We start from the raw sequence: 24,231 nt of genomic DNA on the forward strand, positions 1-24,231 counted from the left end.
GGTATGAGTTGTTAACTTGCTTGTCTAAGAGGCAGAAGCTGCCTGAGGCAATGCAATGTCTAGTGTTCCTTATTCAAGTAGCTTATGTAGATGTACTAGACCAGTTCGAAAGTGAGATCTTACTCTGTCCTGTTCAGTTACTAGAGGCTAGATTTACTAAACTGCGGGTTTGAAGAAGTGGAGATGTTGCCTATAGCAACCAATCAGATTCTAGCTTTCATTTTGTAGAATGCACTAAATAATTCTTAGCTAGAATATGATTGGTTGCTATAGGCAACATCTCCACTTTTTCAAACCCGCCGTTTAGTAAATATACCGCTAGGTCTTTATGTTGGAAAAGAGGCAATTTTGGTGAATTGAACCAGTTACTAAACATTCCCTTTCCTTTTTAGTACTACTCATCCATTCCTCTAGCTGTCTAATTAGGTTTCTATAGCTGATGTTTTGAACATTTTAGCATTCATAGTCTTGACTGTAGTGCACCTAGACTAGATGTCTTTCTTCAAATCCAGTTAAATCTGCCAGTGTTTCCATCTGCGTCTTTTTGGCATATTCATTTCTTAGGAATATCAAATTAAAGCGTAACAGCCCTGTACTTATACCAGACTCCCTGGAAGCTACATGTCACTTTATGTTCATGGATTTTTAATGTTTCAAGATAGTGTCTCAAAGGAAACTCATTTTAAACGATGTAGGATCCAGCACAGGATTTAAATGTCAAAATAGAACAAAGGCAGCCAAATCCAGTGTGCACCAATTCAATATTTTAAGGGGTGTAGTTACCATTATATATTATATCTCCAGCTTTATTAGCATAAAGGAAAACATATGTAGGAATTCAGATACAGTAACGTAGTGCTAAGCAGTAGAGTAGCCATTGTGATCTTGGGCATCTAAACTATTTTGCACACTACTGTTTATTGCAGATAGAGTTTTCAAACTGTTGCTGAAATATATATCACAAGAAGCTGTAAAAAGTTCTATTAATGACTTGACAATGCATGCTGGGGTGTGTAGTCTAACAGCTGGAGAGATGGCAGCTACATAGCCAGTGCATACGTTACATTTTTGTTTGCATTCTGCAATGCATTTTAGTGATAGCTTGAATAACAGACTCAAACAACAGAATCCAAGTATTTCAGTGCTTACAAATAAAATCTCTAAATGCCCTAGTAATTAATTGATGCTACATAGAGGTCTACATGTTACCAGCAAACATCAGTTTACACTAAACCTGTAATGCACGTCATAGATCTTGTGATCTGGTCATTCGAACGGATCGTCAGATGCCCAAATCTCAAATCGTCTGAGCAGATTTATATACCTAATCAAATCTGAGCATGATCTTATCAGACAGACCCACATTTCTGTCTATCTATCTTCTCTATTTATCTATGTCTATCTGCCTCTTTTTTTCTATCATCCTTTCTCTCGCTCTTTCTTTCTTTCTTTTGTTCCTTCTCTCTCGCGCTTTCACTCACTCTTTACCTCACTCTTTCTTTTTCCTTCTCTCTTTCCCTTGCTCTTTCTCTCATTCCTTTCCTCACTCTCTTTCCTTCTCTCTTTCCCTTGGGTTTTCCCTCCTTTCCTCGATCTCTCTTTCCTCTTTCTCTTGCTCTTTCCCTCACTCTTTCCTTTTCCTTCTCTTTCCTTTTCTTTCTCTGCTCTTTCTCTTGCTCTTTCCCTCACTCTTTCCCTCATTCCTTTCCTCACTCACTCTCTTTCCCTCGCTCTTCCTCTCATTCCTTTCCTCACTCTCTCTTTCCCTCGCTTTTTCCCTCCTTTCCTCAATCTCTTTCCTCTTTCCCTTGCTCTTTCACTCACTCTTTCTTTTTCACTCTTTCCCTTGCTCTTTCTCTCTCTCGCTTTCTATTTCGCTCTCTCTTTCTCACTTGCTCTCTCTGTCCTTCTCTTTTATTATCGCTCCCTCTTTCTTCATGCTCCTGTCTCCTGCAGCATCCCGACATCTCTTCATATTTGCAAAAGCTTCAGACTCAGTTAAATCAATTCAATTTTAAGGGATAGAGCCTTTAGGGTACTGCGACGTAAAATGTTATTATGGCGATTATGCATCTAATCACACTAAACAGGTTTATCTGAGATTTTGATGATCAATCTAATCATCAAATAGATTATGCTTTAATCTAATTATGATAACAACCCCATCCTTCATTTATAACATGGATTTATTGTGATATCAAACACTGACCCAAGGAAATTATAATTGGGAATATATTATTTATTTCTATTACATCCATTTAAGCATTTAAACATGTGGATAAATAAAATGTGATGTAAATATCATAAAAAAGTATATAAGGAAACATTTCCAGTCCCTTGATGGGATATTTTAAAATACCACTGTTGTCTCTTAGTATCCCAGATAAGCCAAACCTGAGAGATTTCATTGGAGTAGCGACTCTTGTTCAACTGATAATTTATTATGTAATCTTTCTATCAAGATATGGAAAACTTTCCATGTCTTAAACAATGCTATTTAAGACCAGAGCCCATTGTATTTTGTATATAATTGACAGCAAAGGTAATGAGGGACACAAGCTGGTACTACTGGCCTTGTGTTGTCCTCAAATGACCAAACACAGTCAGTATCATGCAGCGCTCCATTGTTGCTCATCATTCTTCGCCCAACACAATAGTCTTTCAGATACAAGCAGTACTGTTTATTCTGTGTTCAGTTCCATGACAAAGACTCACTGTGGATAAATGAAAGGGTGTTGCTTTGTTACCTGTTAAAACATCTACAACACAAGTGGGTCAAACAGTGTAGCATTTGTCTTAAATACTCTTTGTAGCAAGATTTGAATTTTATTGACTCTTCTTAGAACATTACTGACAGACGCTTGAAAGCACAATAGTCTGAACAAACACAGTCTTGTTTGCGGGATGTATTGATTTATTCATTTATTTTAAAATATTTTTTTTCAAGGAAGATGCTCCCTTTTTTAGTTTGAAATATTGTAATGAACAGAATAAAAACAGCAATTATACAGAGGGCTAAATTGTAGCTGTGAACAAAAAGCTTTCATTTTCAATGGATATGAAGGACTTGAATAGAATCCTCTACGCAATTTCAAAGGACATTAAATATGGAAAAACATTTATAAACAGCTTATTAATCATGTATAAAATACCTATGTATCAAGATGGTATCAGTCGTTAAGCAAATAAAAAAATAAAACAAACAGTAATATCTGCACTTAAAAGATGCACCGTTAATTTACGCTTTCTTGCATAGATCAGCATTTGAATTAGCAAAAATTCTGTAACATAGGTCATTCATATATACACCAAAAAGTCAGCCATCTTTCTACTGAGCACCGTGTGCTCGTTTATTTATGTTGTTGTCTTGGGGACCAGGTTCACGAATTCTTTAAATGTAACATTTATCACAAACATTCACTTGACTAGACCATGATCTTGCAGGATATTCTTGATGTAGTGAGGATCTTTATCAAACAATTGGTTTCTCCATAAAAATACTCCCTTGCACAAGGTTTAGTGCTTTAAACACCCCGTAATGTGCATGAATGACCTTATTGTTTTCTGACAAGCTGCATTCTTCTACCGTCTATTAATCATTTTTCAGATTCACTGTAAAATGTGCTCATTGAACAATATGAATGCAAACTGCCAGAGAAAGCACATGTCAAATAAGCAAGAGCTCCACTAAAATACTGTGCAAATTACAAACGATGATGATTATCAAGAATAATATATTACAGATAGTTCTGTAAATCATAAAAAAGTGAAGTATTTACAGTACAGGACCTTTTTCATCCATTTCCTCACAGCCAATTACTATGAAACATTAGTGACTTAAATCACTAAATAAGCCATCTTTAGTGTTTTCATTTGTTTATTGAGTACACAAGGCATCATCCATCTCAGATTTTGTAAATAACATTACTTAATATGGCAGTGATCCTTGTGAGAAACCTCAAAAATGATACTTGGAAGGATGACATGGAAAACAAAATACCAAGAGGGAATATTATCTAACTACTTTATTTATTGTTAAAGGCTTATAATATTTCATACTTTGCAAATTAGAAAGCAGTAAAATGCCCTGGAATTATTGTCCAGAGACGCATTGGAACTTAAATTCATTATTAATTTGGTTTTCACAAATGTAGAACATGTTTCACAAGCATACCACAAATTCTTACCTTGGAACAGGTCAGTATATGGATGATAAAAAGCATTCCTGAAAGCAACTTAAATAAGTGTTCTGTAGAGATTCCTGTCATTATTGTTATATTGAAGATATGTCTGTTTTGTGTAGACGTTGTTCTAAAACACCGATCATACCCTAGAAAGAGAATCTAACATTTTTGCTAACAATTTATCTGCTAAACCTGAACCCTCAAATTCCTTAGATCCCAGTACAACCTCCCACTCAAGAGGGCACGAGAGTTACGATAGGGGTACTATGCTGGATTGGAAGGACACCTTTGGCTCTTCTGAGAACACAGACCCCCATGTGGCAGACTCCTTCCATAATCACCAGGACAAAAAGGGTAAGGCCTTGGAAGACATTTTTGATATATGATCAGAGGTCAAACGGGGATGGAGGTAAATTACATGGTGTGGGTGCTTTCAGCTGGATCAATTCAATATGATGGAGAAACTGAGCGGTCCTCCAATAAGCACTCTGTAGAAATATATATTAATCTACGGTGTTTGGATTTCTTTTACATTTTTTTTTCTTGTATATCATTTTTTTCCTAATTTAAGCCACACAAAGCCAAATAATGCCAAAACACATCCAATGTTTTACAAATATTATCTTTTCTATTCTAAACCTAGACTAAATGACATCATAATTGTAGAAATAACTGTCTGTTCCAGTCCTTTTCCATTTCCTATTATCTTCTGACAGCCAGTTTCCACTGAAAATGTTTTAAGAGTTAAATCTGGAAGCTATTTGGGCGAGACTATAACAATATTAGACTGAAATTGTTTTATGACTGTACACTAATGTATTACACCTGCTCCTCTATTACCTGTAATAGGAGATAATAGCTGACAGTTTAAGGAGATAATGACTACCAGTTTTTTGGTTGTTTTTGTTACTGTTATGAATACTTGTTTAACAGCCTCCTGCCTGTGTGACCTATTTTCTGCACATATTAGCTCATGTAGGACACTTGGTAGAATAAAATGGAGATGCCCCTCTTTATATAATGAAGAAGTGACTGTGGGATGAAAGGTTGACCTGTAACCTAGAATCAACGACCCGTATCTGGTGATTTCTTATACACTCAGCCACTGACTGCGACGGCATAACGTAATGTTCTATGTACATGTCTTCTGCAGATTAAAGTAGTGCCCTCACTTATTATCACATGGAGAAAGTGGAATGCCTTATGCATTGAGTAATTCAATCATTTGTTGTGAAAGGATAGAACATTGGGAACAGATCCTCTTTAAGATTCCTGACCTATTCATGAAGAAATGGCACATTGAACCAGCCCATTATCTCATCCGAATCATCCAAGGAACTAATTTTAACATTATCTTGATGCTTCTCTCCTGTGATTTCAGCAAATAATAGATATCACATTGTGCCCAGCCGCTTCTCATGGGTGTTAAAGGAAGATCTGATTAATGAATGAGGTGCTGAACCAGAACATTTGTACTGCAAATATAAAAGCATCACAGGGACATGCTGATAATTCTATTGTTTTACTATACATTTCATTTTTTTTAGCATTTTTTTCTTATCTTGGGAAAAGCATTATTTAAATACAAGAAACGGAAGTAATCTGATGACAAATTGCAAATTTATTAGCGCACAACATTTCCCCCTATTTTCTGATGCAATTGAATAACATTTGTATTTTATGTTTATTTTTTCGTGTTTTGGAGGGAGGGTGGAGCTACATTATCAGTATTTGAATTGTGTATGATCATATTGACAAAGCTGAAAGCACCGCACACACCAACATGTAAATAGTAATATGCTATTAAACAAAAAGACACAATGGTGGCAGAGGTTACGCATGGGTGTTTTACCATTATCACATTTGTGTACTTAATACTCTTTGTCTGTCTCTGTATACTTATACGGTAATGATATTAAACAGTAATGACAATAAACAGAAAGACAATGAGTAATCTTGCTATACACAAAAAAAAAATCAAAAAAGAGCTTGATGTTTTGTTACGTTTTTTTTATTTGTTGGTTTTTTCACTTTTGCTGATTTTTATTTGTGTCAAACTACAGTTTTGTTTTCACTTTTTGTTTTGCAAAGTGCTATGTTGTGTTATTCAGTGTAATTCCTTTGAAAGGTGTTTTCTTTCATTTTCACGCTGATGGTTAATTCCTTTCTGTGTACTAATTCTTAATTCACTTGCTGCTTGGTTTGCAATGACACTAGTGGTTTGATGATGTCACATCCATATGTTCAGCATATGCACAAGCTCAGGTACCTGGGGGATTAAGGAAGTACGAGGTGGCCCTTGAAATCGCTTGGCTCATTGGGATGTGACATTTGTACACCACTGCTTAATTAGCTAAATATACTCTGGAGTTGTTGTGACTACAGTTAAAATTTCCATGCAGGTTAAAAATATATATCTGCAGTGTAAATGTTGCTTGCCATTGACAGCTTGCAGCCTTTCTATGTTTAGTATATTAAACGAACTTGCTGCTCATTTTTTGTCTTTTAAACAAAGAATGTAATTTTTGATTATCACAACTCCAGTGTATGTTATATTTCTGTGCAGTGTTTTTCTTTATTTTCCATAGACTCTTGTGTGTTTTTCACATATGCAAAATGAACTAAACCTCAACTCCTACACTAACCCTCTCCCTTCCTCCTGCTGCCATTGTACTTAGCCTCCCCCCTTGATTCCTTCCCTTAAAGCGACACTAACATCTTAAAATTTATGGGGCTCATATGCGCAGATCTGTAGCACGTACCCCATGTCAACAATTTGTTGAAGTGTTTTCTTTGGTGGAGAAACTCTTAAGGCATAAACCTTGCTCTTCTAATGAATGTGCGGAAACTATAAGGCAAATGGTTACTATGAAATACTGTAATAGCTCCGAATTTAGGACTGTATGTATTAACATGTTCATTCTGTTATTCCAAATTGAGCAAGACTTATTGGAACAAACTGTGCAATTCAGCACCTATCTCCGGGTGCACCCAACCTCTGAATGCTCCACACTCACAGACTAATACGATAAAGTAGGCGGGTGTAGATGCGCCACAATACAGTACATCCTCCCTTAAGGACACACCGAGTCGTAGGGATATATTTACTAAACTGCGGGTTTGAAAAAGTGGGGATGTTGCCTATAGCAACCAATCAGATTCTAGTTATCATTTATTTAGTACATTCTACAAAATGACAGCTATAATCTAACTGGTTGCTATAGGCAACATCTCCACTTTTTCAAACCCGCAGTTTAGTAAATATACCCCATAGTGTTAGCATCCGCTCACCTTGCTTCATTTGGATATATTTACAAGCCAGAAAAGATCCTTGTACACGTCAGTACACTTTAAAATTGATCACAGCTTAATTTGCAGTCAAAAGCAATAACAGTGCACAAGATTCAATATAATTTAGGGAGTAAATGCACAAAGTGGAAGTCATGAAGAATATAATAAAAATAAAGAAGGACAATACATTTTAGTGTAAATGGGGGTAATGATGCAAACTTGCATTAAATACAGAATAATCAGTATTAACACATCCATGGGAACACAATCTTTATGCCTGGAGAAATAAACCAAAGAGCTTTTCACAAATATGGACTAGGAACGTATGATCTATTTTATTTTAAGGTGTTACTGTCCTTTTAAGTCAAATTTAAAGAAAACAATGAGTCTCTCTTTGTGACATATTCCAAGGCTTTACCATATTAGAAATGACATAATGCTTTGTATGTGTAATATATATACTAACAGAACCTCTAGATGTCAAAAGCTGCTGTTGAATGCAGTGGGAAGAAAATGAACTAATTTTCTTCATTCATTAAGCTGCATTTCCCATGACCTTCCCTGTTGGTCCTTGTCTGGTTTCTCTTCTCCTTGCACCTTTCCGTAGATGTTTATAATTTAGAGGTGAATGCTGCCAACTCCCCCTTTTTATCTTGATGCCTTTAAGTGTCTGGAGCCTTCCCAGCTCACTTAATGAGCTTGATAAATTAGCCACAGTCGTCAGCTCCTGGAGGTTCAGTCTCTTCTTTCCTCTACTCAAGTTATAGGAGGTATTGTCTTATTAAACACACATGTGAACGAACTCCAGGTTTGTTTTAACAATCCACTTTTTGTCTTCCTGCTTCTCTAATATTTTGCAATGGAAAATGATTCTGAGTGGCACTCTTTTCATTCTTGCTCACAGTGGACAAAACATGATTAATGATGGTTTAAGTGAAAAAAAAGAGTTAACTCTTTGCTCTGCTAAAATGTAGCAGGCAACCCTTACGGACTGTATGCAATCACCCTTCATTGTAAGGCATATACTTGTTTCAAGGAAGGAGGTTATAATGTTCCATTCGCAAGAAGGACAAAGTGATGTTTTCTTTCTCTGAAACATAAGTGACTTGTGCAGATCTAGAAATGTTATCAGATTTTTGCTTATAAAGCTACCGTAAAAGAAAGGAATGATGAGTGTAGATATCTTATATCGTCATGACCTGACTATGACCAGGAATAACAATTTTATTTTGTAGGCCGCCCTGGTAAATTTTATGCTGTTGTTGGATACTGTTAGTTTTATGGGTTTTTTCTGCTTAGTCATGTAAATAGCTTACTATTAATATATATATATATATATATATATATATATATATATATATATATATATATAAAATGTATTTATCTTTATGTATAGGGCTACATTGTATAGTGAAGGCCAAGCACGATAGGAAAAAACCATAACACACTTTTCCATGATTCTCCCAAGTATAAGGGTACTTAATATGTTTACTCTACACAAGCTCTGACAATGCTTTAAGACCAAAGTACATATTCTAATGTAAAATATGCTGCGACAATGTTACATAGGTTATTGTGATAGGAGCAAAGGAAGACAGCACCAGTTGTGGGCAGATGATTTTTGGGCTGTTAGCCTTTTTATTGACTTGGGCAAAATGAATCCTATGTGACACTCACGTGGTGCGCCGGGGGGCACAGGTTTCTTATTTAATTACATCTATCTTCTTTTTGTCTATTTTATGTTGTATTTGTTTATGCATTTGATTTTTATTTTAAGGTTTTTTTTGGCAACATGGTGTGTAGTAGAAACCCTCCCTGATATGCCCTTCTCCCAGTATTGTAAGATTACTTGTAATTGTGATCTAACCCTAGATGACTACCAGCTATCATTTGTTCATTATTACAATTGATCTTTTAGAAATCCATTTCCAACCTTATAGTACAAATCCCCGGTGACATCACAATGACCTAGACAAGTTTTCTTTGTAACTCATTGTAACTTCCGCATTGGCCATACAGAGCTCACATTGAGAGCTGTGTTCTACTGATTTTGTGATTGGGAGTTGAACCATTCAGCTCCCAGAGGCACCGCTGGTACTGGACGCTGCCCCTCAGTTCTAATCTGGCGGGTTGAGGGGGGGATGGAAAGATGAAAAAAAAAATAATGTAAATATCTAATTTGATAATGAATTATTATATTGAGTGATCGTAACTCCTTCCTAACTCTTAAAATGTTATTATACTTTTTTTTAATCAACAATAAATTAGCATTAGATAAGAAAACTTTTGAATTATAATTTTTTTTTGCGTACAATAAGTTAGACATACATTCTCTTATCTATATAAGTGCTTAGCAGAGACATAATTATATATTCATGCTTTTATTAAAGCGATTAATGAATTATAATTTGCATACTTCGTTTTTTCAAAAATTGTAATGAACTTTACTTTACGCACCAGTAAAACGATGGCCAATAATGTATGAAATGTAATGTTCCATAATATTTTAATACAGTGAAACTTTTAGATATACAAATGTGTGGAACTAACTGATGCCACAAAAGAAAAAGAAATAGAGCCATCAGGGACGAAGAGAGAAATATCTGGCCCCAGTATAGCAACTTTTAGGGCCCTTTCTACAGCCTTTAATGGGGACGGGGCTACACCACGATGGTTGCTCCTCAGACTACACAGGTAGGCCAAGGCCCCCAAGCAGGCTCGGCTTTGTTCCTCCTCCCTCTCCCCCCACTATCGACACCCAGGTTTATTATACACTATAATGCATTTGTTTGGAGTCAGTCAATCAGAGGTGAATTCAGTGACATCACACACATGTACGTTTTTTTTGCGTTGATCATTCAGTCACTGTTAGCACTGAAAGCTAGAGTCTACAGATCAGGGTATTACTGCAAAGTGCATTCTACCAGCATATTGATGCTGACAAACCTCAGATCAACCTTGTGCAGGCTAAATGCCAGTGTGTGAGAGCCAAAATTTAAAATGATTAAATACTCTCTCTCCAAATATTAACAGCTATAGCTGCTATGGTATATACTATATATATATATATATATATATATATATATATATATATATATATATATATATTTGTGTATATAGAAATAATCAGTTTGTATCAAGAGATCTGAAATGTTTTGAGAACTGGCTGAGGAAGTGGAAATGTTTTCAGGAAGAGGAATTCTATTTTAAATCCAACGACAAGTTGACTTAACTCTCTACAGATGTATTTGACAACTGTGATTGGAGGTCTGCCTAAGTGAGCATAAAAATATTTTTTAGCCTGTGCTATGTTAAATAACTAGTACATGGCAAACAAAAAAACATTCCTTCACTTTTAAATCATAAGTATCAATAGAAAAATATATGTTGAAATGTTTTGCTAGATGAAACGTGTGATTTTTATAATATATACATTCATATAATAAGAAAACCATTAATACTTTTGTTACTTAGCTGAATAGTACAGTTTAAAAGTGAAATTTTTACTACTCTGTGATATGGCATTCCTAGTAACTATAATCAAAGCATTTACAAATTAGTGCATACATTTTTAATTTTTCTACTAACCATGAAATTAGCATTATTTTAATCAACACTGAGTGCCCAACAGATTTAAATCATACTTACCAACTTTAGAAAGCTGGTTTCCGGGAGCCTGCCGGGGGAGGTGGGCGTGATGGGGGGTGGGGTTCCAAAATGCGCATCATTTTGAACCCGCCCCCTTGACGTAATGACGCAAACGTGTCATTTGACAGCAGGGGTGGGACCTAATTCTGCCCACTTCACTTCCTAGTGAAGTGGGCAGTTTCGGGAGATTGCCACACTCTCCCGGGAGTCCGTGAGACTCTCGCAAAATGCGGAAGTCTCCCGGACATTCCGGGAGAGTTGGCAAGTATGATTTAAATAAATTAATATATAACATATAACCTGTAGGCCGCCATTGAGAATTTACCCCAGTTTGTAGGGCGCTAATGCTTTACAACTTCACTTACATTCCTTAAATAATATGTGTTGAGATAGAATTGTATTGCCCAGTCCATTCTTACTCTAAATGTAGTGTTTTAGTTTTCAACTGTGAAATTGTTTGCATTGAGGAATGGATGTAATGGACTGTCTGTGATGGTGCTTATGGGCTTTCTGCCCCAGTTCAAAATCAAAGTTTAAACCTTTAGTAAATCACCCCCAGATCTGTTCATTAGAGTGGTAAAACACACTGATTGAATGCTGACTTTTCCTCTGGGCACTTTGTCTGGAGTTCTCTTTCATTAGGCTAAGTTGGTTATATTGACGTTTACTAGAGCTGACTTTCCTTGCTGAATACAGAGGTCAGAGCTTAGAATAAACAAGAGGGAAGAGATGACAACTGACGTTAGACTAATGGTCCTTCAATTCCTCACACCAACTTGTGGCAGTGAAGACACAAGAAAAGGATTTCAGTGTTCACTGCAGAGTTACCAAAGTTATCTGCCTCTTATGACACAGATAAATGTACAACAGTAAGAGGAGGGGTGAAAAGGTTCACTTGATATGTAGGTTAATATGCATAGTGTATGCATTAAAGTAAGGTGGGATGAGCTTACATGTCCAGCTGTTGTTTAGTTCAGATCCCCATAAATACAGTGAAAACCTGAACTAGTTGCTCTGGAAACTACCCTATGCTTATTTCAACTGACAAAGAAAAATAACTATGTCAAGTCTGGATGAGCTACAAGACATCCTAGGCAAATGCCTAAGGCATACAAATTAAAGCATGACTTGAAATGCAGACTATATGACTAGAAATTATTTGGTGCTTACAGCGTATTGTCTAGCTACAGATATAGTGCCTTTATTTTAGGACTGTGATCGGGCTCATGTCACATGTTGAATGGCCTTCCAAAAAAGTAATTCCTTCTGTACGTATACGGATATATAATTTATACTGGCCAACTGTATGGATTGTGGTTAAGACTGCCAGAAGAAATAAATGTTTTGGATCTATGAACCAATAAAGTCTTCATCCAACCTTGCATGAAACAATATATTTCATTTACATTGTAGGAACAAACAGTTATTGAGATGCTTAGCTAGTCTATTCATTGTCAGTGCATATAATGTATCATATAAAGCTTTCCGACACAGAGAATCACTCCCCTGGTTTTGATGTGCTCGACTCCCTTAATAAAATAGGACATCTCATTTCAACTCATGCATTAGCGTCACACAATGTATAATGACACATGCTTAAGTTAATATTTGCCTAAGAATATTTATCAGGGGTAAACAGGAGCATCCAAAACTGATAAATAGGCTTATCAGCGTTGTACTGTATTTACATAAATTAACTCTCGCACTGTGATATAACATGTGAAAATGCTAATTTTCACATCTGCATATATTTTCCAGCACAGTTGACACTTCCATACTGAAGGAGACTGTAATGTATTTCTTAAGCGTGTAGTGCTGAGTGTTTACTTGTCACATTCAGACACAGTAAAGTAAAATTAAACCCATAATATATTTTAAGTATAGGCAGCTAAACTGTATTTTCCTCTGCTGTCAGAAATGTTCCGTTTTATCATAACTTGCTACATGCTACCATAATATATACCATATTTATTGTTGAAAGTCCATCCCTAATCAATGACTTGGAACAATAAATGAAATGGCTTAGTGGCAGCAATGTACATTGCTGAAGACTTTCTCCCTTCTTCATCCTGTTTATATGTCACAATAAAGGACACTAGCAACAAAGTTTTTCCATTGTTTGTAATGCTGTTGCTTTGTGAATAGAATGCAGAGCACTACCTACTTTGGGAGAGATCAACCCGTGTTAATAAATGTTTTGACTGTAGATCTGGGGCCTGATTCATTAAAGATCTTAACTTAAGAGACTTCTTATTTCAGTCTCCTGGACAAAACCAAGTTACAATGCAAGGGGTGCAAATTAGTATTCTGTTTTGTTAAATACTGACTGTTTTTTTTATGTAGCTCACAAACACTTGATAGCTTATTTGTACACTGAAATTTAAAGTTGATATTTGTGTGCTACATGAAAAAACAGTCAGTATTTAACTTATGTGCAAAACAGAATGCTAATTTGCACCCCTTGCATTGCAACATGGTTTTATCCAGGAGACTTAAATAAGAAGTTTCTTAAGTTAAGATCTTTAATGAATCAGGCCCCTGGTGTAAGGCAGTAAAAATTAAAATATCCATGTATTACATTCAATACATTTAAGTAATAAATGTATTTAAAGCCTGATTCTAAATTAATTGACAGTGAGATGTCTTTGAAATTGATCTCACAAAAAAAATAACTACAACGTAGATGTCCACAATAAATAAACTTGACACCTGTTATGTTAATTAATAAACAATATGCAATGTGCTTATTACAAAACATAAGCAGGACAGAGATAATATCAGTTACCCCCTGGATTAGAGTATTAATATGGTGAGGCAAGAAGAATCGCTGGAAGCAGATCTTACCCACAGTTCGCAAGAGAGAATTATCCCCAATCAAGCAGTCTTTATCAAAAAGGATGAAGAAAGCAGCACTGGATATCACCACAGCTATCTTTCGCTATATATGGACAGGGGTTTACCACAGTTTACACGTAAGTTTCTCTGCGTCTCTGGTATCCAAGTCTAGGTTAGTACAATTATGAAGAAGATACCCTAGTGGTAGTGAAACACTTTATCTGTCTGGCCAGACAGCACAAATTAATTTTTCACGTGAGTGCCATGATAAATAAATAGATATAGATATATATATATATATATATATATATACTGGGTAATTGATTGAATGTAACTTTGTATGCAGTGCTTTTAAGGTACAATAGGTTATCAATAGATTGTTAAATCAGATTATTCTTTGGATTCCCGTAGCTCCTGTCTGCCAATGACCACTGTCATTCTGTGTATGGTGTCTTCTCGCAACCACACTAACTAACCCCTAACTTATTCCAATACTTGACCGGTATTTTGAACAGTCATATATGTTCTATATTCCTACCCACATGGGAGGCAAATTTGAAAACTGATCTTGGCACTTATCCAAAGCAGCAGAACTGGTCTGTGTGTTGCCAGCATTAGACTTTTAATTACAAACTGTTGCCCCCTCATGCTTAAGGGATTCATAAACTTTAGTCCAAAACCCTCAAGTCATACATATATTTTTATTTTTCTCAAACACACCTACCTCCATCTATTAATATTATTATTATAATTATTATTTATACAGTGCCATCATATAACAGCGAATATGTAACCATTCACATCAGTCCCTGCAACATTGGAGATAATATTCCTTACCACACAGATACAGCTAAGTTGGAATAGTCCTGGAAATCATTATATTGCCAATGTCATACTTGTGACATAGGCAATTATACGCAGTTAATGGAAACAACTAGATAGAATAAAAAGAAACACATGCTGAAAAACTGACAACTATCCACTCTTTCATGCATTCCATTCTCTGAGCGCAGAAAACTTATATAGGGACAAGTTAACCCGTGCATGATACTCATGCATTCTAGTCAAATCAAGCTACTTAAGGTGTTAAAAAGGTTCTTGTCATGCATTTGGGCCATAGCCCAGGCCTCAGCCACCAACCACTCCCCACTGTCACTTCTCCTTCAAGAAATATATATATATATATATTTTAAATCTTTATAAACACTTTTAACAATTAACAAATTAAATTAACAAATTAAAAACATCTTAGTATACCAAATTTCAGCCCTTTCTGAATTTTTTTTCCACACACACTAAGAATTTAGTAGGTCAGTGTATAACTCTGCCCAGCAGGTGGCGCTGCAGCTCGGTTTTATTTTTTCCACACACAGACAGACTAACACACGCCACTAGACATTTATATATTAGATAATTGAGATGTACTAAGCGTACACACAAGCTTGTTACCAAAACAGATGACTGAACATGGACCAATAATATTTTTCCCATCCATTTTCCATTTTGGAAAAGCATACCTCAGCACATCTTTCTAAAGGGATCAGTGATCACTGTGTAAGTTCCATCTAATCTACATCCAGTGCAGAATAAAGATGGATCGATCCCACATGTGTACGAAAACTTTACGGAATTTAGATTAAATATCTTGATAGAGATGTCCTTTAAGGGAACACGTGGGGAACTTATGAATGGTTCATATGTTAAGGTCAGTCGTTTTGCCGATAACCCAAATTAATGTATGGTTATATTATATTTAAGGTCTAAAACATCAAGGGTATTTTACATAGATATATAAAGGAGCGTGACTGTTGCAAGATACTTTTACATTAGAGCCAATGTATTCCAGAGTTAGGCTAGGTACACACTGGAGAAGTTTTCGACTGAAATGTTATCCACAATGACTTTACCTGCGACCGAAGGTTCGATCGCTCGGACGATTAATGCGTGCACACTAGTCACGTTTTAGATGACTAACCAAAGACAGACCATCCGGGCAGTGACTTTCCACAGCCATATTGTCGTGAGCAAAGATTAGACTTTTGTACACACTGAAACGACTTATGAGGTCAATGTAATGATATGCCCAAGAAATTTAAATAAAGGGCAGAGCATGTTCAATAGTAACCACCCCAAACCTCATAAAAATCGAAGGTTTTTATTAATGTGTATTGCGTGTACAATAAAGTGACAGCTATAATTATGGAGGTAGACATAAGCAATACACATATAAATAAAACATTTTTTTATAACACTACACTGACAAAAGTTTATAATTAAAATGGCAGACATATGCTGTATGCTGTAGGCATTAATGCAATAGACGACTTCTATTACTTTACCGCTAGAAGTACCTAATTACCAAATGAGTGGAGTGCGGACACTGCACCACGTGGGACTGGTACAGGCATCAGAAATTAACATACACCCCCCCCCCAAAGGAGTCGCAGCTTGAGGAGCTATCAGCAGTTGCTTGTGGATCGATTGGAAACTTATACACACTACATGATCATTAGCTGGATTGGTCGGAAAATATTAAACAGTACGACCAACCAAATTAGTCGACAGTCAACACTTTGGAACGACTTTCGACCATCGTGTCACTATACACACTAAACCGACTTCCGACCATTTTGCCCGATTATTGGACGAAAATGCTCCAATGTGTACCCAGCCTTAGTGGTCATTTAATAATCCTGATGTTCAGAATCGAGTGTCGATTGATGTCATGTATGATGATATTATTATTTGACTAGCCTCTATTTTTATACTTTTGTTTTGCTTTATTTGTGAAAGCAATCTTAGACATTATGTCTGAAAATTAAAGAATAATTAGCAGACTGGTGATAATTTATTCTTATTGGAGAAGACGTTCAACATTAATATATTATCTGTAATTAATGGCAATTTAAAATTAATTTAAAGGAAAATTTGCAACATATTTGACGCCTATTATTTGAATGTATTGTACTACCTAATAAAAATAGTCTTCTTTCTTCTTTGAATTTTACAAATATAAAATTGAGAGCCTATTAAACTGCAGACTACAGAGGTCCTACTGCTGTTACTATAACCTTTCTAAACCTTAACTACTAAACTTAACACTAAAATAACGACACCAGACAACTGTTCATTTTGGCAAAATTTAGGTCACGTTATTAAAATTAAAATTTGAATTTAAATAGGTGGCGAAGGCAAAATCATGAGGCGGCCCAACCTACGTCTAAAATACCAAACAGTGTATGGCCATCCGGCACTATCCAATGGTCCCAGGACTAGTCCTTTACGACTGGCCGGTGCTAAATTTGGCGTCAGCTTGACTGCCTCCCTCTGGGCTCACAATGCCCCGCCCGTACAAGGCAGGCCAAGGAGTCCTGTTTAAAGGAACCAAGAGCCAAGGTGCTTCGAAGAGGGTAGTGACCTGAGGCCAATCAGCGATAACACCGTGTGACAACTCACAAAATGCCTTTCTGCCAAATGCGCCCATTTCCGCAAAGCAAAAGGATTAATCACAAAGGTGGGATTTCCAGCAGTGAAAGAGGATCCAACATGCCTTGCTTAGGGATATATACTCTACAGGAAGTAACTTCCCAGCAACTCCCATTGGCTGGAAACTGGAGAGGAGTTAACCCCAAAAGGGTAAGTACCATTCATTAACCCCATCATCTGCGTTTAGGGATGTTTAGCTTATGGCTGCACTTGTCATTAAAAATGAAAGGGAAGGCGTTTCTCCGTCGAAATCGGCTTCTTTGTATTTAACAAAGCCCCCGGGCCATTTAAGACTATTGCTGGGTGTTGTCCATGATAGCTTTCATTAGGGGTATCGGACCAAGGCTTCCTCATGCACAGAAATCTGGGGTCGAATGCCCATGCTACAAGTACCTTTACTGTCTTCATGTGGCTATAGCCATCTCATATTTTTTTTTGTGCCAAAAGTGGAACTGGCTTCTGGGCTTCCAGTTCCACTGCACACGTATGATGAACCAACATTTTCTTAGTAAATTCTGGCAATAGGAGGTATTTTTTGTTGTCACAATAAGGGCTTCATATTGTCTTCAAGCTAGCCTTAAACCCTACACAAAGCAGAAGAAGCATAGCTAAATAAATAAGGGTAGTGAGGATGAGATAAATAATTAAATTAGAGTAGTGCAGTATAGCTGGGAACAAGTACTAGAAGTGTCTACATACTGATTAGTTTTATGCAAACTACGGATCGTGATGAATTTCTTCATACAATAGGCGTTCTAGGATGGTGACCCCCTTGAGTGCACTTATCAATGTTAACATATCAAAGAAAGTGCAGCAAAAGCCTTTGATAAGATTGTATATTAAACTTTTGGCTTCACAGAGCACAAATGACTTCCAGTTGTTAATAGAACATTTTTTTTGGGTGGGGTATATAATTTTCCTTTTATCAAAATAACTTTTTGTCCATAATAAGAGGGAAGTGTGATTGATGAGACTGATATTTACCAGTAATTCGCTAGGATTTTAGTTCCACTTTGATAATTCTTAAGAAGTAGAATGATTATCCCAGTGGGAATACAGTTGTTTCAATGCCCATGTGCTGGCCCGGTAAGTAGATATGCATTGCCTCCCCCAAGAAAATGTTGTAAATGGGGCTCGGTGATTGCTAATTATACCCCATGCTAAGGCCATTAGTGCATGAGTGACCAAAAATTGTACAGTGCAAAGATTGTTTACTATCTATAAATCATACTTAAAATGTAAAGCAGCTTTGAGTAAGTGAAAACACTTGGCTAGCTTACTGGTCCCAGCACAAACTCTATAGTCTGTATAAGTTTTTTTGTTTTGTTTTAATTTTTGTTTCATTTTGAAGCAAGTATGACGCTTTAGGACTTTGCTGTTCTATATTCCCCTGAGCTTGCTAACCTCCAGATAAGCAATGTATGCTTCTGAGCATGGTGTTCAGTGAAGGTAGTAGTCAGTGGACAGACACAATAGGACACTGTTGTGATGAAAATATAGGAGCAATTAAATGTCTTCTGGCAGAATTCTGATACACAAGAATAGGTAGCAAACGCTTCTATGTGCACTTGTGCAGGTGGTTATAGTTTTACATGCATTACCTAACAACTTTGCCACAATATCTTTAGATGGCAGATACATTCTTTTTTGGGGCCTAACTGTATTTCCTCTAACAGTAAGTGGAAAATTCCTAAAAATCTGAAAAATAAAGATTTAAATGATACCTTCATAAAAATATTATATATAATTCTATATGAAAGTTTGCATACTTCATGGTCACTTTTATTATCTATAGTGTTGAAAAAATTAAAAGCATTAGTCCTGACTAGGTTTACATTCATGTGTTATACGCAAGAGATATACATGTTAAAGGCTCTTTTCTCAAAAGTATTTTCAAACAGTTCAGTGTTATTGTTAGTGAAATAAAAATGGTTGCCAAATGGCGCTGTTCACACATGCCCAAAGTCAGCTGCAAAGGTCTGTTCATCTGTCAATAAAATGCCAGCTAAGACACCTGTGCTAATACTGATAAATATTTCAGGAAGCAGATGTCTCTGAAACCTGAAATGGATACCGATCAACTCAGGAAAGTATCCAGCTTTCCGTTCTGTAAAAAGGAGACTTGCTGTTTTTCCATTACCCTTCTGTTTAAAGACCTATATATTTTTCCAGTAAGCTTTTCACATCTCTGCATAATAATATTGCTATTGTCAGATGTGTGTGTGTGTGTGTGTGATTTTGTGAACTTTATTATGTGTAGGTTTAGAAGTAGTGTTTGCTAAGCCAGCTATGAAGCCAACTCTCAGAACCTTGAATTCTGAAAACACCAGAGAGCATATGGATTTAAATTTGTAAAGGTAAGGATGTTTTGTAAGTAGGTTTTCATTATCATTCAGATCACGACAAGGACACTGTTGTAGTCAATATATCCACGAAGGTTCCTTGCTTAACATATGCACTTATTATCTTTCCCAGATGCAAAATCTGGAAATTTGCAGTATCAGCAGAGATAATTCAGTCCAAGAGTTCTAGTGTGATGTGATAAGTATGATAAGAAGCATCTGTTTGGAAAACACTTGTCCTGGACTATCTGACATCAGCAGTGTATAGCAAGGATCACATGTACCCAGGCCCGGCGCTCCCATTAGGCAACCTTAGGCAGTTGCCAAGGGCGCCGGGACCTGCAGGGCGCCGCTGCCGCTGACTAGATTTAAAAATCTAGTCAGCGGAGAGAAGTGGGAGATAGGTGCGGCGGGGTGCCGCCGCTGTTTTTTCAACGTCCGCCATCACTGTGTATTAATTCAGATGCGCCCGGGCTGCCCGGCGCATCGCACACCTGATCACTGACGTCAGTGATCAGGTGACAGGTCTTTACCCGGCGGCGCCTGCTGTATTATCACACTGTACAGTGTGAATAAAGTTCTTTCCCCTTCCCCTCCCCTCCCAGCATGCATCGCTCTGCCTCCTGTGTGAAGAAGGCGAGGAGCAGCCATAGGAAAGAAAAGAAAAGAAGAAAAGAAAAGAAAAGAGGTATGAAGAGCCCCCCTGCATCTACAGACCAGGTAAATAAAATCTAATCATTTATTTATTTATTTATTGGGGGGGGGGGGGCGGCAGGGCAGGAAGGGTGGGAGTGTTGAAATTTTGCCTAGGGCGCCGAAAACCCTAGCACCGGCTCTGCATGTACCCTGTCTTAATAACACCCACAATATAACACATCCAAGGGGACAAGGATTCAGATCGTATTCACTACTGTGGTGTTGGTCTTCAATTTGCAAGACAGTATTTAAGTGACTTCTATTGAAGTGATCATTGCGTCGGTACATTCTAGGATTTGTTTCGTATGAGTGCCTTCTTGTTCTCTTGTTGTAGTCCTACAACGGTCCTTTCAGCATCATTATTCTGGTAATAGTTGTCAAGGGCAGAAATGCCAACAAGTCAATATATTTTTGGCAAGCTGGTAAAAATTGAACTTGACAGCATGAACGACTGGGCAGACCCTCAAATCGTGGCTGTCCCACCTAACAGTCAAAAGGTTCTACGCTACAGTCAATAGCCACTAAGTACACTTTCGTTTTATGTATAGTAGTTTATGCTTCTGATCTAACATTTCTCAACAGTTGCACATGTCTAAAGTGTCATTTTATGTAAAAATTACTTTTTACAGTGACCCCACGGCCTGTCACACATTTTGTCTTTTGTCATTTTGATTAATTATAATCAAATATATACAGTTTTTAATATATAGCATCTCTTGTTCAATTTCTTAACACTAGCCTGTTCCGTTTCTGCCTGGTTATACATCTTAATTTCACTAGAGCAGTCTCTAGTTTGTCAAGCAGACACTATGGCACGGCTTTAGAGTCAAAATGCATTAGCTGCATTTAGATGTATACACAGAGGACACAGCTCTGATTTGTTTGTCCTGGTGTCTGCTAGGCCAAGTAAAAAAAAAAAAAAAAAGAGGGGCCTCTTCTCTCCAGACAAAGGTCAGAAGCAGCTAAGCAATACACTCATCAATTTTGCACTTTTTTGGTGATCAAGATAGACTTAAGCTGAAAATAAAGATGATTCACTATTAAAAAACAAAACAAACCCACTAAAATTGTGGTCATGAAACTAATGCTTCCATCATCAATTTTGACTATGTATTTTATGTAACTTTCCAAATGTTTGTTCATTCTACTATGAAATCACATTTCGCACCTGCCACATCAGAAGGGCGTAGCCACACATCATGGGGGTGTACCACATCACATTTGGTGCATGTCACTTCCCCAGGGGGTGAGTCCAGGTTTTTGAAAGAACCCGGCCTCCCCTGATGTTGCACGCAGAATTGGAGGGGCATTATCCAGGGGATCATATCTCCAAACTGGGACAAAAGTTTTGACAATTGGGGGACCAGACAGCTCCCTCAAATCGGGGCAGTTCCACCTAAAAAGGGACAGTCAGGACGTACGTCTTTTTGAGGTCAGCTGTTTATTTTTATAAACAATGTTTAAACTGAACCCTGTGGCAAGTATAGAGGATTTGCTGTGTGTGTCCTGTGTTAACACCATACCCGCCTACTCTCCAGGGAGGCTCACGAATTTCTAGGAGTCTTCCCGGAAGAGTATGCAACCCTTCCAGAGTCTAAAAAATGGAGAAATTCACGGCATCGAATATTGGGGGGCTTAATCGTGACCTGTCCTCCCTGAGGACAGAGTCACAAAGTCGGTAACTATGGTTAACACTTATATTATTGTCAAAATATCACACTGATAGAAGTTGCTGATTTGATCTCCTCATCTGAGGAAACTTAAATACTTTTGAAGCGGATTCCGGGTTTTTTTTTTCCATACATCACTGTTCGAGTAACTGGCTACCTTTTTGCCAGCAGGAATGAATGGCTGCTCTCTTTGGGCTCCTATTCATCTTTCAGTCTAAAGCTGTGTTCTGCTATCTTTCATAGATTTACACATGCTTCTTGGGTCCGAATCACAGCGTATACACTTCATCATTTAAGAACAATACACAGGGAGCAACCTCTCTGTAAATAAGGAACAACATCATTCCCACACAGATTATGGCCTGTCACCATAGCATGCAAATCATACTCTCCACTTCTGGAATACTGTGCAATTTCCCGGACCCCCAAGAGAGTCTTGCAATCTCCCTGAAACCAGGCAAAACACAGAAACATTTGGGCGGAGGCCCGCTTCATAACGCAGAGCGCAACATCATACTCTATCCACTACGGCTCGAAGCTGCTATTTGCGTCATCACACTTTAAGTCTGTCCTGCTTCTGACTTAACAGAGCTACCTCTCTACATCTTCCAGAGGGGAGGTCTGAAAAATTGGACAACTGTGACACAAGTCCTAAAATAAATCCCATTTTACATTTCAGTACACCTAATAACACAAAGCAGTGGGAATCTATCACTTGATCGTATGAATGAAAACTTGCCTTTGACAAAAACTGACTCTCGCTACAAAAGTCCATCTGTGCATTACACATAGAAAGCAATTATATCTGTTTTGTAAGGTTCCTTGCTGCAGTCTGTATGAACAAGCACTTCTTATAGGATATTTTCTTCATTACATTTGTAGACTAATGCATATTTCATCAGAGGTTTCAACACAGATTCATGTTATATACATCTGGGAATATATTAGTTAATTCTCAGCATGTTCCCTGTAATTTTGTTATGAGCTTGGCAAAGATACTGCTCCATTATACAAACACAGCGGGCGTCTTACTGATAATACTTGCAGAGAACGGTATGAATAAAGAACATATAATGGGAAGTGATTGAACACAATTTCACAGAAATCTCTCTGATGTGCAGTTATGATTGACACAACAGGCAATGATATCTAGAGGTGGCAGGAAGGCACGTGGGCTGTACCACATTCACACCCACAGCTATGCACAACTCACTGGCTGCAGCATGCTCCGTTATTGGAAGTTTGCAAGTAATTAGTAGCTTCATGAAACAATCTTGTCTTTAATTTATGACATTCCACATCCATTTGCCAATGTTTAGGTTTCATGTAATGCCATCTGTTCCACATTACTGTCTAAGCACTAAAGTGAGGACGGCTTCTTCAAATACTTTTCCAATTGATTCCAATTGGTCTTGCATTTAACTGACTGAGCCCGGTCATTAGTGAAACAGGTTGAAGCTGCAAGTGTTGAGTGACTGGAAAATTCTACTATGGGACTGATAGGCTCATTGTGAAAACTGAACCAGTGTTTTGATTTTGAGATATCAGCAGTAAATAATATGCCGATGTGAGAGTCTTTTTTATTTCTAAAGCAAATGTGGAGAAAATAAATATGGCACTCAGTGTTCACGTGCTAATACTATTTTAATTTACTATTTTAATTTACTAAATGTGCTAATTTTATAAAGCTTCCAGAAAGTGCTGCTGCTCTGTAAATTGTTCTGTGGGGAAACAAAACTTTATAATTGTATACAGCAGGATAGTTAAGTAGGTTTTCTTCTGATACCTAATTACACAGTGGAAACAACCATTTTGTATGCTGCCTTTCATTCTATGAACTTAGTAGAACAGAGGTGCATAATCTATTAGTCGATACAAGAATGTTTTGATGTAACCTGATTGTCAGATATATCATACATTCTGCTGTCTTTTGGGATCCCAGATACTTGGGGTCACAGGACAATGACAAACTAACCACTACACCAGAATGCAATCAGTTCACTGGAACCAATGGCATCACTGAGGAACTTTGTGATCAATATTCATTTGGCACTGGTTGCTAGATAGCTGATAAGCTGT

The 24,231-nt window shown here is 37.2% G+C and overlaps 1 protein-coding gene across 4 annotated transcripts in view; it reads left to right on the forward strand.

Moving 5' to 3' along the window:
- The window catches only part of SEMA6A (semaphorin 6A), a 156,520-nt gene that overhangs the window by 91,914 nt on the left and 40,375 nt on the right, over positions 1-24,231 (forward strand). For 3 of the 4 annotated variants that reach the window (XM_075179421.1, XM_075179394.1, XM_075179402.1), the window contains one exon: positions 4,398-4,538. The exons of the other annotated variant lie outside the window; for it this stretch is intronic. In XM_075179421.1, the coding sequence (XP_075035522.1) occupies positions 4,398-4,538 (141 nt within the window). The remainder of the gene's footprint in view (positions 1-4,397; positions 4,539-24,231) is intronic. 4 annotated transcript variants of the gene reach the window in all.

This window comes from Mixophyes fleayi, chromosome 1 (genome assembly GCF_038048845.1).
Source record: "Mixophyes fleayi isolate aMixFle1 chromosome 1, aMixFle1.hap1, whole genome shotgun sequence".
Classification (NCBI taxonomy): Eukaryota; Metazoa; Chordata; class Amphibia; order Anura; family Limnodynastidae; genus Mixophyes; species Mixophyes fleayi.